This window comes from Talpa occidentalis, unplaced genomic scaffold (genome assembly GCF_014898055.3).
Source record: "Talpa occidentalis isolate TD23 unplaced genomic scaffold, MPIMG_talOcc4v2.1 talOcc4.6, whole genome shotgun sequence".
Classification (NCBI taxonomy): Eukaryota; Metazoa; Chordata; class Mammalia; order Eulipotyphla; family Talpidae; genus Talpa; species Talpa occidentalis.
In genome coordinates this window covers 118,763,208-118,777,382 of record NW_023604972.1, presented here as the reverse complement: position 1 = coordinate 118,777,382, position 14,175 = coordinate 118,763,208, and the positions used below count along the sequence as shown (strand labels likewise).

The 14,175-nt window shown below is 42.1% G+C and overlaps 1 protein-coding gene across 1 annotated transcript in view; it reads left to right on the top strand.

Moving 5' to 3' along the window:
* The window catches only part of C7 (complement C7), a 44,771-nt gene extending 32,986 nt beyond the window's left edge, over positions 1-11,785 (top strand). The window contains exons 15-18 of the mRNA XM_037529641.2: positions 2,201-2,392; positions 5,489-5,579; positions 8,719-8,900; positions 10,546-11,785. Of these exons, the coding sequence (XP_037385538.1) occupies positions 2,201-2,392; positions 5,489-5,579; positions 8,719-8,900; positions 10,546-10,727 (647 nt within the window). The 3' untranslated portion in view covers positions 10,728-11,785. The remainder of the gene's footprint in view (positions 1-2,200; positions 2,393-5,488; positions 5,580-8,718; positions 8,901-10,545) is intronic.
* The last annotated feature ends 2,390 nt before the right edge of the window (positions 11,786-14,175 follow it).

The window sequence follows — 14,175 nt, the reverse complement described above, 5'->3', positions numbered from 1 at the left end:
CTTTAAACCATTTAAAGATACTCTGTTGCCTTCTAATTGCATTGTTTCCTCGAGAGAAGTCAACTCTCAGTCTTACTATTTCTGTGTTCACATATCTAGCTGCTTTTAAGACTTTTTGGCCTGTATTTTAGCAACATCCCTACTCTGATGTCTGAGTGTGCTTTTATTTGTCTTCATCTTGCTTGATATTCAAAGCACTTCTTGAACCTGTGCATTAATGTCATTTTTCAAATAAGAAAAAAATTTTTTTAAAGATGTATTTATTTATTTATACAAGCACTGGGTACAGTCAGAAGCGTGGGAGGGTGAGAGAATTCACCAGAGTGAGAGCGGGGAACAGAACAGGCAGACTGACGAAATAAACTGCTGAGGGGAGCAGCAGGCGTGGCAGGAGAGGTCTGCGCACCATGTGGGACCCTCGCCGGCAGCTGGGGATCGAACCGGCGCTGCAGAGCCTGTGGGCAGCTTCGCAGCCCAGTGCTCAACCACTGCGCCACCAGGGGAGGCCCAAATAACAAAATTCTTGACCATTGTTTCCTTAAGAGTTGTTTCTGTCCCATTCTTGCTCATCTCCATGCGTCATTTTTAGGGGTACATGTGTGTTCTAATATACTTGCATTCTAATATGTATATCTAGTGTGTGTGTATACACAGCACTTATTGAGTGCCTAAATTGTCAAATATGCTGTGTGCTGCTGTGGATGTATTATGTATTCTAAATTCAAAATGCTAATCTAGCATCATATTTGTTTATGTTGTGATCCATTTGCTGGTTTAACAATATTTCTACTACCAAGATAAATAAAAACACTAGAAAATGAAAAGAAAATATTTCTAAGAATATCAAAGAACTACCAAAAAGCAGTGGAAGTTTGAAGGTCCAAGATTCCAGACAGAAGGGAGATCTAAGGTGGTGATTACATTTGATAATGTCTTTCTCTCTGAAGTATTTGTAAATTTGAAGATAGAAATAAAAATACATATGATGGAAGGAGCTAAACTGAGGAGAAAGCTGCAGAGGCTGAAACACTCAGTAGAGTTTTCAAGCAGTCTCACAAAGCGTGGGGATCAAAAATTAGAATCTAGCCTTGTCACACAGGAAGGGTCTAGGTAGAAATCCCAATCTTTCCCTTAGGAGCCCTCAATGTCTACACCCTGTGATCAAAGGCAAAGTGGATATTAAACCAGCCTCACTTTTTTTCCCTCAAAGATTTATTTATTTATGCGTACAAGAACTGGGGTATGGGCCAGAGGTGTGGGGGTGAGAGGATCCACCAGAGACAGAGTGGGGAGCAGAACAGGCAGACTGGCTGAAATGTACTGCTGAGGGGAGCAGCGGGAGAGGCAGGAGAGGTCTGCTGCGCCATGTGGGTAGCTCCCAGGCCAGCCGCGGGTCAAACCCATGCTGCAGAGTCTGCGGATAGCTTCATAGTGCTGTGCTTAACCCCTTGCGCCACCAGGTAGGACCAACCAGCCTCACTTCTTACCAAAAATGGATTTCTGATGAAAATGGTTCACAAATAGAGCAGTATTTTGTCCAAAGTTCATGACAGAGATTGTGAGATTCTTTTTGTAAAATCATTTCTGACTTGCTTTCCACAACTATGCGTGTTTCTCAATTTTCTCCTTGCCATTTTTTTTTCAAGTACACTTGAGCTAAAAATATAATCAAGAAAGAATAGAGATGGGAAACCAAATAACACTTAACACTTTTATGGTTCCAAAGTCAAATGTGTTATAAGTTTCAGATAACAAAATATCTAATTAGACATGGGCTATTTAATGCTAGGCAATGAAAACATCTCAGAAAAATTTTGCTGGGCTTTACTAGACTAGCGAGGTAAGTGGTAGTTGTGACAAATGTGGTTTTATCAGCTGACTAGACTATTTATGAGGCTTATTTATCTTAAACTGTCCCATTGCTTTGCGCACAGGTGTGGAGGACCTGCTTTGGTCTTTTAGTCACTCATTGCTCATTCACATGCCAGGCACGGTTGGGGGGGTGGGGGGGTGTGGGTGGGTGTGGTAGAAATCTTTCAGGACCCCTGAGGAGCAAGCTCACCTCTTCCTCCTTGTCCTCTAGTGGGAAAGATCCAAGCAAGAATTTTAGTCCCATTCCAGGCTGTCGTCTTTTTTTTTTTTTTTTTAAAGATGGTTAGGAAAGCAATGACCTTTGTGTTCTGCTCTCTTTTACATTTAGAAATTGCCTGTGTGCTACCGGCACTGATGGATGGCCTGCAGGGTCATCCCCACAAGCCTTTATACACAGTTGGCGAGACGGTGACATTGTCTTGTTCAGGTGGCATGTCCTTAGACGGTCCTGCGACATTTCTCTGTGGATCCAGCCTTAAGTGGAGTCCCGAGATGAAGAATGTCCGGTGTGTGCAAAAAGGTGAGCTGCTCCTGGGTCTGTCCAAGGACACGAGCATTCTGGCAAGTGCAAGTCCTTGCTGCAGTCTTTCCTGGCCCCTAACTGTCATGACTGTCTTTCCTGTCATCTATGGCCCACTGGAAGAAGGAGGTCAGCGGGCAGACTGGGTAACAGGCTTTTTCTCACTTGCCACAGATAGACTCAACAAAAGGTGATTCTGAAAATTTAAACTCAAATCCTTCATGTGAAAGTTTAACTTGATCTATGTTATGGTGGTAAGAAACTAAAGGATTTTAAAAAGCTGATTTAGTTTTCTCCTGATTTTTTTAATGGACTTTTTCTAAGTATAGAATTGAGAGCATAATTTATATAAAACTGCATGTTCATTTCTGGGCTCTCAGAGAGTTTATTAATGTTGGGTTGTCAGAAAAGTCATGATGTATTTGTTCTTTGAATGACCTGCACAGATATTTCTAAAATTAAAGAGAAAAATGTACAGTTGATGCAGCTGTTTTTTTTATTGCAAAGGAGATTATATATGTCTTCTGAAATGTCTGCTTCAGTCATTTTATAAGTGCGATGTGTCATGAATTTTCTTTACTCATCAGCAAACTTGAGGACAGTTTTAAATAAGGGTGTTTCTCAGATCTGTGTTTTTGGAAGATGTGGATAACAATAACTACTCTTAAAATAAACCTGTAACAAAAAATTCCAGGTTTGTTGGCCTCCAAAGTTGAGGTCTTAAAATACCTGCTGTATCAGTAGGCTTTTTAAAAAATTGTAAAATATTTTAACATAACATAAAAATCACATTTTAACCATTTTTTAAATGTACAAGTCCATACGCTCCCATAACTGCAACCATCACCACCATCCCCAGCATAATTTCACCTTCCCCAAATAAAGCTCCATATGCATTAAACTCTGCTCCTTTATTTCTCCCTTCCCCATCAATATTTAGTCTTGATGTGAAGACATTTTGTTTTAAAATAGTAAAGGTACGTGCTTTAGGTGACACAAAGAGTTTATTAACCGAGCTGTGAAGCAGCAAAGCTATGTTCTTCAATTTAATTCTATCAGTGAGTTTTCATGAAGTAATTATAAACAGCTACAGAAAACATTTCAAATCTGAAATTTGATCCTTGTGATTAGCAAATGAACTCTTAATCATCATATGGAACTAATTTACATGACTTTATCATTGAATTTTACTTTTAGTATAGTAAGTAAACTTTCCCTACCCCAACACTTTTGGAATTTTGAGCCTGATAATTCTTTTGTTTTTGTTTTTTTTTTTTCAGAGGCAAGTAGAATTTATTCCAGAATGGAGAGTTAGTTAACATCAATTAATGCATTTCATCATATTTACAGAAAAAATAAGTAAAAATCGTATTATATCAATGGATTACAGCAAAAGTATTGAATAAAGTTGAACACCCACTTATTATTATTATATTATTATTATTATTATGCTTTAAAGTTGATCCTTTCATTTTTTTGTTATCTAATTAGGATGAATTAAAAAATAAGCTTTTATTGAGGAAGCACTGGTTTGTAACATTATATGTGATTCCAAGGCATAGGATCATACCTTCTCAGATGCCTGTCACCACATGGGCCAGTAATTCTCATCATGGGGCCTATCCTGTACATTAAGATGTTTATTAGCATCCCTGGTCTCTACCTGCCAGCTGTCAGTATCACCCTCCAGTTGTGACAACCAAATAGACATGGCCAAATGCCCCCTGGAGGCAACAGCACTCCTGATTGAGAAGCACTAATCTAGATAATACTGTTGAAAGCCATTTTATTTTGGAATACCTTTAGATTTTAGAAAAGCTGCAAATATAGTTTCTATATACCCTTTTACATGTTTCATACAATCAGTGTCTACATAACTTGACATGACTTAGTTGGTCAAAACTAAGACAGATGTATTAGTACAATACTATTGACTAATTCACAGACTTTTTTTCATATAGCACCACTTTCCCATTCATGTCCCTTTTATAATACAGCTTTCCAGTCAGAATACTGCTTTGCATTTAGGATAATACCATTTTTAAAGAGACATGTTTAAAGAATGAGTGTCCTTGTTACATTTTTGGACATGGCAGGCAAGCTTCACACGGCTACCTTTTTACAAGTTTCTGAATTGTTCACAAGATTTTACTGTCATGTCTAGACTCCTAAGTTTTCCAATGTGAGGAACTAAAGTTTTACATGCATAAAACATTTTCTTCAAACTGCCATTATAGATATAGCCAATAAACCACTATTTCTATGATGGGAGTGTACGTGTCACCAAATTCACTGTAATGAAACTGGCGGGAAGTAGAGAGAGCAAGGGATGTTCTAGCTTTTTCACTGTAATCAGGCCCAGCCAAGGAAATGGCAGTTATTCGCTCATAAACTGGGCCCAGGTGTTTTCCTGTCAAAATTGAAATGATGGTTGACTTTTCATCAGTTTCTAGAAAACACACAGTGATGGAAAGGAGTTTATCAATACAAGTACCTCCAGACATTGGCTCACTGTTGAGGGGAGACCACTCAGGCATTTACAAGGAAGAGCTTTTTCTAGGTCACCTTGGCATCCCTGGGAGTTCTCCATGTATAGGATAAGTTAGGTTGTTGCTTTCTGTCCCACTAAGGCACAGTGGGCAAAACGCAGCCCAAACAGAGGTTTATAAACATCAAGTTCTTGATGAAGGGAGCGGGCTCGATGGGTCATGGATTCAGATAGAAAAGGACTTAAATCCTCACTCAGTGTTGAATGTTCAAACTCGCACCAGTTTCCTAGCTTTTTGGGGCCTCAGTTTCCTCATTTCTTTAATGGCCACTTGCCCAGGAGGATTAAATATCACAATGTAAAATGTGCAACGAGAAATAGGAAATACTGGCTGTTAAGACCAGTGAGGTGATTTGTAGGGTGTTCCTGGGATCACTATTTCTTATAAAATGCTTTACTTAGTGTTGTGTGTTTTTTTTTTAATTCCACATTCTTGTTGCGGTTGAGACTATTATAGAACCTGGTTCAACAATTAAAATAATAGCTGTTTAACATGAAGAAACTCTTCTGGTAACTGTATCTGTATCTTCCTTTTCCTCTTTATTTAGCCCTGCCTGTGACAGAGTCAGTGCCTGCATGTCAGCCCTGGGAGAAACTGCAAAATTCTAGATGTGTTTGTAAAATGCCCTATGAGTGTGGGTAAGCTCTGTTTTTGCTTACTTCCATTTTACTTAAAGATAAATGGAATGATTTCCTAGTTCCCAGTCACTGTTAGATGGGAGGTGCTGCTTCCCCAACTCTCTTCTAGGCTGCTGTTCTCTACTGATCATTGTTGACTTTGATTTATTTTCATGCCTCTTTCCAATTTTTTGGATTCATTTAGTTTATCTGCAACCTGTTTAGAGATATGGTGTGAGTTTTCATGTAAGATACTAGTGACAAATTAGGTGGCCCTGAGAAGCCTCTACCATTTGAGTTGTTCGATTCTATTTAAAGATTAAATAAACAGGGAAAAAGGATGTTCTTGTTTTGTATATTTAGCTCTTGCTCAGGGAAAAATATAATAGAACTTGTTAAAAGATAAAAATCTGGGGCCTCTCTGGTGGCGCAAGGGGTTAGGATGCAGCACTCTGAAGCTATCCGCAGCCACTGCAGCATGAGTTTGATCCCCAATCAGAGAGCTGACCCACATGGCGCAGCAGATCTCTCCTATCTCTCCCGCTGCTCCCCTCAGCAGTGTATTTCAGTCAGTTCACCTGTTCTGCTCCTCACTCTGTCTCTGGTGAATCCTCTCACCCCCCCCCACCACATCTCTGGCCTGTACACCCCAGTTCTTGTATGCATAAATAAATCTTCAAAATAAGAAAAAAATAAAATCCACAAATTTAGAGATCTTATTGGAGTCACTAAATGATCCATGAATCGAGCAGCCTCCCCTCCAGCAGGATGGGCTCCCGGAAAGGCACTGCAAGAAGTTGTACAAATCAGAAGGTTTTTATACTCAGAAACAGGGTGGGGCAAGCTTAACATAAGACAAGAAATATAATTTCAGGCGGAGTTACGTTCCTTCAGGGGACTGTGGTGTAGAGTCCAGCTACTATGCAAAATTGCGTTGTCTAAAGTTTCACTACAGCAATGCTTTCCTTATCCATCGGCATTCAGAAATGTGTTGTTTATACTAGTGACTTAAAATGTCCGCTTTTCACCATTTTAGCATCAATGTTAAGAAAAACAGTGACAATTTTTAAAGAAATATTTCTAAACTACATTGTAAACATAGATACTTTGAAAAATAACACTGGGGGCCTCCCTCGTGGAGCAAGGGGTTCAGACGCAACCTATGAAGATATCGCAGCACGAGTTCGATCCCTGGATGTCCAGGGAGCAACCCACATGGCGCAGCAGACCTCTCCTGACTTGCTGCTCCCCTCAGCAGTGTATTTCAATTCCAATCTGCCTGTTCTGTTTCCCACTCTGTCTCTGGTGAATCTTCTTACACACACACCCCCCCCCCAATACACACCTCTGGCCTGTACCCCAGTTCTTGAATGCATAAATAAATCTTAAAAAAAAAAAAGAAAAAAAAGAAAAGTAACATTGGAAAATACAGTTGGATCGTCTCTTGACGATTCGGTCACCAGCTGCAGATACTGCTGTGTTTTGAACATAGACTCAGCACTGCTGGGCCAGGAAGAGCTGCCTTCTCCTGCAGTCACAGCCTGTGGTCCCATCCTGCATGATTTTTGCTGATTTTCTCTCTTTCCTTGTCAACCTACCAGCTGTTGCTTGCAAAACTTTCCTCCCCTTCTGACTTGCTGTGTCCGATTTGTTCTAGATGAAACCAGACACACTAGACATGTAGGTTTATGAAATGTAAGTAAACAAAGAACAAAATAGTTCATTTTGAAGACTAGAGGGGGCTGGGCCCTAATCATCAAGAGGACCTGCTTTTCTGCTTCATTTTTTTTCTGTGAGTAGTGCTAAAAACCAAAATTTACAAATAATAGAAGTCTAATTGGCATCACAAAATGATCAAGCAACATTCTAGATACTCTGAGGGGGTTACACAAAATGGAGGGTATTTATAGACACAAAGAGGGTAGGGTAAAGCTGTTATAGGACAGGGAGAGGGGCAGCCCAAACCCCGCAAACCTGCCTATTCTAAATGGGTTCTGCCATCCGCTACATCAACACAAAACATATGAGACTTTAATGAAAAGGAACATCAGTACAATTAGTAAACAGTACAGGAAAGGCAAAGAGTCTTGTTTCTAAATGAAGCACCCAAAGTTACCCGTCCCCTCGTAGGTAAAAGTCCATCCATATGGGATCGGCCCAGAACAAGGCCCCAAAGCTTGCCACAAGTCTAAAGCATCTTCCAGTGGGGACCCACAGAAAAGGGTCAGAAACAACCAGCCAAGCCCAGAAGGAAAAGAGCAAAATCAACATCAAGATAAAAGCTGCCATTGTCACCTCCCCACGGGTCTCACCCACATCTGTGTCACCCAGTCCACGACCAAAAAGACAAGTGCAGTTTCTTCACATGTCTCTAGGCTCCATGCGCCTCCTCCAGGTCTCCTGGCTCTATCCTGCTTCCTACCTCAGTCTCCTCTGCATCCTCTTCTCTTCCTGCTCAGCTCTACCCTCCCTTGGGTGGGACAGGGAACCTGGAACCTCCCCCTTTCCTGGGGACCACCCTGTTACAAAGCTATTAGCAAAAGAAAAGATTATTTCAGGAAAAGAAACTTCCCTCAGGGGAAGTCAGAGGAGTCTTATGCAGATGACCTCACAGGTGCTGACAGGAAACTGCATGTTTGTTAGTTTAGCATGACACTTTGGGGAAAGGTTGAAACTACAGTGAGATTAGTTATTAAGTGCTTATGTTGGGGATATAGGGTTTGGCACGAAGGATTCCGTTTTGCTTTTTCCTCTTTTTTCCTTTTTTTTAAGATTTATTTATTTATTTATACAAGAATCGGGGTACAGGCCAGATGCGAGAGAGGGTGAGAGGATCCACCAGAGACAGAGTGGGGAACAGAACAGGCAGACTGACTGAAATACACTGCTGAGGGGAGCAGCGGGCAGCAGGAGAGGTCTGTCACACCATGTGGGACCCTCGCCAGCCAGCGGCCAGGATAGAACCGACACTGCAGAGGCTGCAGACAGCTCCACCTCACTGTGCTCAACCTCCTGTGCCACCAGGGGAGGCCCCCCCTTTTTTTTTTTTTTATAGTGGCCACACCTGAGTCTGAGCATGGACCTTCCCCTTTCCTTTCTCATTTTCAGTTTTTAAGAACGAAAATCCTGTAACTAACATAATTTAAAAAATTCTTTTCAGATCTTCCTTGGGTGTATGTACTCGAGATGAGAAAAGCAAGAGGATACTGCCTCTGACGGTTTGCAAGATGCACGTTCTCCACTGTCAGGGTAGAAATTACACTCTCACTAGAGAGCGCTGTACTCTGCCTGCCTCAGACAAGAAAGCTTGTGGTGTGTGTCCCCTCTGGGGGAAATGTGATGGTAAGGGCCAGCTCATCTTTTGACCATAAGAATTTTCAGTCTAAAATTTTAGGGGGCAATTCCAAAGATAAAGTGGTTCTGAGGATCAAAGAATGTAATTTGGGGTACACAGATGTGGGTCGAAACCTACATAACTAAGGGGGTAGGGCTAGAGGCAGAACCAAGTCACTGCCCTCAGTTCCCCATCTGTAAATGTGGGAGCCGGACCCTCCCCCTCATGGTCTGTACCTGTCAGGCCCCTTCCCCTAAATCCCTCATGGTTTATAACAAACCATGTTCTGGGTTAATTTTGGCCTCATCACAGCCAGCTGGCGGACCTTGTCACTCTTCTCTAGAGACACCTGGCTGCTCAGCCTCGAAGCTTAGGAATGCTCATTGCTTTCCTCCCTGTCTCATTTCTGATTTGTTTTTATGGGCTATTTGGCCTTTAGTGTTCTGTAGGGGATCAAAACTGCCACCCCCAAATATATCTGTTGTACAAAAGGTTGATTTCATGGGTTGCTGTGAAGGGTGGATGGAAGCTGTTTTTTAAAAAGACCTTTACACGTAAACTTCTCTCAGTAAGGGTGTCTCTCTGAGATCACTGGGAAGACCTTTTCTCCTTAACTCTTTTCAAGGGAGGAGGCAGCCTTTACATCTGCATGGAAGTCAGTCATCGTCTGCCCTGCCTTCCCTGCTAATGCACTTAACTGACCTCCCTCTTCACCCCACAAGATCCTTCTGTCTTAGGTATTTCAGATGGCATCTGAAGCCTTAACTCAGTCATACTGGGTCTCTCCTAGACACACAGGGGGTCTACATGCTATTAAACTCTGTGACTTTTTCCTCTTATCAGTGTGTCTGATTGTTTGATTATTTGCCAGCCTAGAAGAGCCTAAGGGGGAGGGGTCCATGATGATTTCCTTTTTTGCCCTGAGTTTCCTGCCTCCTCTTTCAATGCAAGTTTCAGTCTTTGTTTCTTTGTCTCTGTTCTGAGCCTGCTCATTCTGCTATTAGCTAAGGTTCTTGAAGCTTTACACTTGATTTCTGGCTCCCCTGGATGGCAGTCAGGCAGAGGGCTGGAGTTCGCAGAGATACCACCTCACTTGGACCAAGAGATAGAAAACCTGACCCCAGCCTCAACATCCGTTTATTCTGATTGGAACAAAATGCCTCACTTCCCACTTCTAGGATTTTCTTTCTATAGCTCTCTAGTTACTACACAGTGACTTTGGAGATGTTGTGGGGCAGGGTTGCCTGCTCCCCTCCCCCAACCCCCTCAAATTTTCTGTGCTTCCTTTTTCCTGGGCTTCCTGGCATTTGCTCTCATGTCGTCTAGTGGGCTTGCCTCTTCCATAGTCACGCAGCTCGTCCTCTCCTGAGGTGCGTCTCTGGGTGACGCCACCCTTATATCCCCTCCTCTAAGCTCACGTGTGCACACTCACGCATGCCCACACCATGCTCCAGGCGTCCACAGTCAGGCCGTGTGCCCCGCGCCCACGATCCCAAGCGCCTTCTGCATCAACACGATCAAGGCCATCAGGTGATAGCCATACAGGCTAGTGGTGCAAAAAGCCTGATTAATTCACTCACCTTACAGGAGGTGAGGTGCTTTGTTCTACCACCACAAGGCGCCTCTGAGCATCCATCTTGCTTGTTTTTCCAGCCCAGAGTGGCCAATGTGTCTGCAGAGAAGCCTCGGAGTGCGAGGAAGAAGGACTTCAAGTGTGTGTAGCAGTGGATGGCAGAGAACGGACGATGACAGAGTGTGGAGCTGGCACCCTCAGGTGCCGAGGACAGAGCATCTCAGTCACCAGCCTCAGGCCCTGTGGCGCCCAAGCCCACTAGGCAACAGGGCGCTGGTAATAGGCTTTGTGGGAATCTCCAAGCCTGCTGTGGCTGAGTTAAAGCATCTGCATTACCCATACTTGACTTCTGCATAGACACGTTCTTTCTCCTTCCCCTCGGGTGCCCACTTCTGCACTCAGCTCCAGTCATTGTATAAACACAACCTGTGTTCACCCAAACCCGAATCCAGGTGGGCTTTTGTCTCCTTTTTAAAAATCTCAGGATGAGGAATATTCACGAGCCTTTGCATGAGCTAGCTGTGTGCGCTTGGAAAAATTGCTAACTTCCCTGGGCCTTGAGTTTTTTGTCTGAAAATTAAAGAATTAAACTCAAATGTGTCTGCAGAGAAGCCTCAGCCCTACGGTATTATTAAGTTTGATTGACCCCATCTGTGGTCCAGAACACTTTCTACAACTTGATTAAGAAAACCAAGATTAGAGAGGTTTCCCTCAGTGCCATGAATAAAAGGAAACTTTGAATGGAAAAAGGCAGATACAATTATTCCATCCCAAGTAGCAATCTCTTGCTTCATCCTGTTGACTCAAGCACCACATGTTGGGGTCCCTAATCCTGTAGGAGACTGAAGCACTGAATGTCAGAGTGAAATTCATCACACTATGGCCACGGGGGTCTCCTTCCTTCTTGTCTGAGAACAAATACAATTCAGACGTCCCTTTGGGGCTTTTCTTCTGAATATGTCAAACACAAGGCCTCAGTTTGGCACACTCCTCCCCTTTCCTTTTGTAGGACCCATCATTCATGCCTGAGCTATTTGGTGATTGTGTATTTGAGAGAGCAATTTTCTCTAACATGGATACATGCTTGGATTGTTCAGGGGGGTATACAGGTAGATCAGTTTGAAGCATTGGCCTTCTGTTTATTTCTTATTCATCTTTCATCAAAGCAAAAAAGCTGTGGGAGGTGAAATGAATGGGCTTAAATGGAATTTAAAATATGCTTTTATTACAAACAGTTATCTGTATTTTTCTGATACTGATAAATACATTTCAACAGAACTGTGGTTAAAATGACAATGATTAAGAAACTCATTAGAGATACTATCCTTTAGAAGTTTTTGATCTGTATTATGTTTAATTTTAAAGGATTTTTCAATGAAGAGTGAATGTGTTCTTTTAAAAATATTTTAATTTTTTAAACCACTTTACATGATTGACATGTAAAAATTAACATATTTAATATATACAACTCCGAGTTTGGGGTTAAGAATACTCTTAAAAACCATCGTCATCATCAAGGTCTTAGACATATCCATTATCTCCCCAAAGTTTTCTTCTACTCCCTTTTCTATTACTTGTGTGTGTGTGCGTTAACATGAGATCTTTCCTCTTAGAAAAATTTATGTGTATATTACCATATTGTTAGCTCTAGGCACTGTGCATAATAACAATTGACACCCTCTACCCATCATGTCCCCCGATTTTTCCTCCCCCCCAGTCTCCTTGGCAACCACCATTCTACTCTACTTCTATGAGCTTGACTATTTGAGATTCCGCATATAAGAATACAGTCTTTTTTTTTTTTTTTTAAAGATTTATTTTTATGTATGTATGTATGTATGTATGCAAGCACTGGGTACAGTCAGAAGGGCGGGAGGGTGAGAGAATTCACCAGAGCCAGAGTGGGGAGCAGAGCAGGCAGAAGGACCAAAGTACACTGCTGAGGGGAGCAGCGGGCGGCAGGAGAGGTCTGCGCGCCATGTGGGACCCTCCTCCGGTGGCCGGGGAGCAGCCGGGGATCGAACCGGCACCGCAGAGGCCGCGGGCAGCTTCGCAACCCAGTGCTCAACCGCTGCGCCACTGGGGAGGCCCAAGAATACAGTCTTTAGCTGGTCTATTTCACATAACATAGTATCTTCCAGGTTCATTCATGTTATCACAAATAGTGGAATTTCCTTTTTCATGGCTGAATAGTTTTTCATTTTGTGTGTATACCACATTTCCTTTGTCCATTGGCCTCAGTATGGATATTTAGAGTGTTTTCATATCTTGGCTATTATGAAAATACTGCAATGAAGAGGGAACTACAGGTATCTCCTCCAGATCCTGATTTCATTTCTTTGAGATATTGTTGTGCAACCATCCCAGTCCGGGTAGGTGCACCATCAGTTCTAACACTTTAAAAAAGAATTTTGGAGCCCTCGGCATCATCTTCACAGGTTTTACTGGTAAGCGGGGGAATCAATTCAGCAGGGAGACAGCAACTTGAGCCCCCACCTCAGGGGGATGCCACCTTTTTATCTCCACCCTCCCAGGCACAGGTGTGCACACTTGAACATGCATACACACACACCCATGCCCCATGTCCATAATCAGGAATTTGCACCCCACACCCATGGAGCCTTCTGCATTAATACGATCAAGGCCACAGGTGATAGCCACGGAGGCTAGTAGCGTAAAAAAGCCTGATTAATTCATTTACCCTACAGATATATAGCCAGAAGTGGGAATGCTGGATCATATGGTAATTCTATTTTAATTTTTTGAGGAACCTCCTTACTGCTTTCCATAATGTACCAATGTGTTCTTACCCAAAATTTTGTGTCTGATCTAGGTCCAGCATTTTACGCCAAACTGTCCTTTAAGTGAAGATTCATGTACATACAGAAGTTACAAGGAGGCAGACTTAAATTTATTGACAACTATGACATTAGGACAATGTTTCATTGAGACCAATTGCATTTATTAGAAGTTATTATGGAGTTAATTTCTACTGTGGTTAGAGGGATAGATTTGAAAATGCCAGGCCTGGATGCAGATCCTGAAACCAAAACTTGACTACTTTATTTGGGAAGAGATGTATTAGTATCTTTCTAATAATGTTTTCCTCTTTAGTTAGGATGGAGTAGCTGTTTACTAGCTCCTTTCCTAATACAATGTGGTTAGTACTTTCAAATGCTGTGGGAGAGTGAAGTCTGAAAAAAAAAAAAAACAACAAAAACTAGCAAATATGACAACTCAACTATTTGAGAAAGAAATTCCAGCAGTTAGTGAAGAGGAAACAGGGGTTAATAAATTGGTGGCGAAATGGGGAGCAGTTAAGTTGATGTTGCAGAGAGATGCTGTCTTGCTTATTAAATTTCATGCCTTCTTTTCTTTTCTGAACATCCTCATACTTGACCTTTCTTCTAGTCAGGCAGAGCCATTCACAGGTTTTCTATAACAGTAAGCGTTGTTGCAGCTGGTGTGCGAGGAGAAAGCAACTTTCAATATTAAGTCTTTAATGTGTTTTGAAACTTCCAAAATAAACGCTTGAAGATTGAAAGAGAAGGCTTTGAGGGAAGATAAGAGGATTATGATGGCACAAAAATTGATTGCAAAGAGAATAGAAATAGAAGGGATGGGAGAATTCCCCACTGTCTGCTGGTCCCTCGGCCGCAGACCAGGTGAGGGTCACCTGAGATAGAATGTGATGTAGCCTTGAAGGAGGA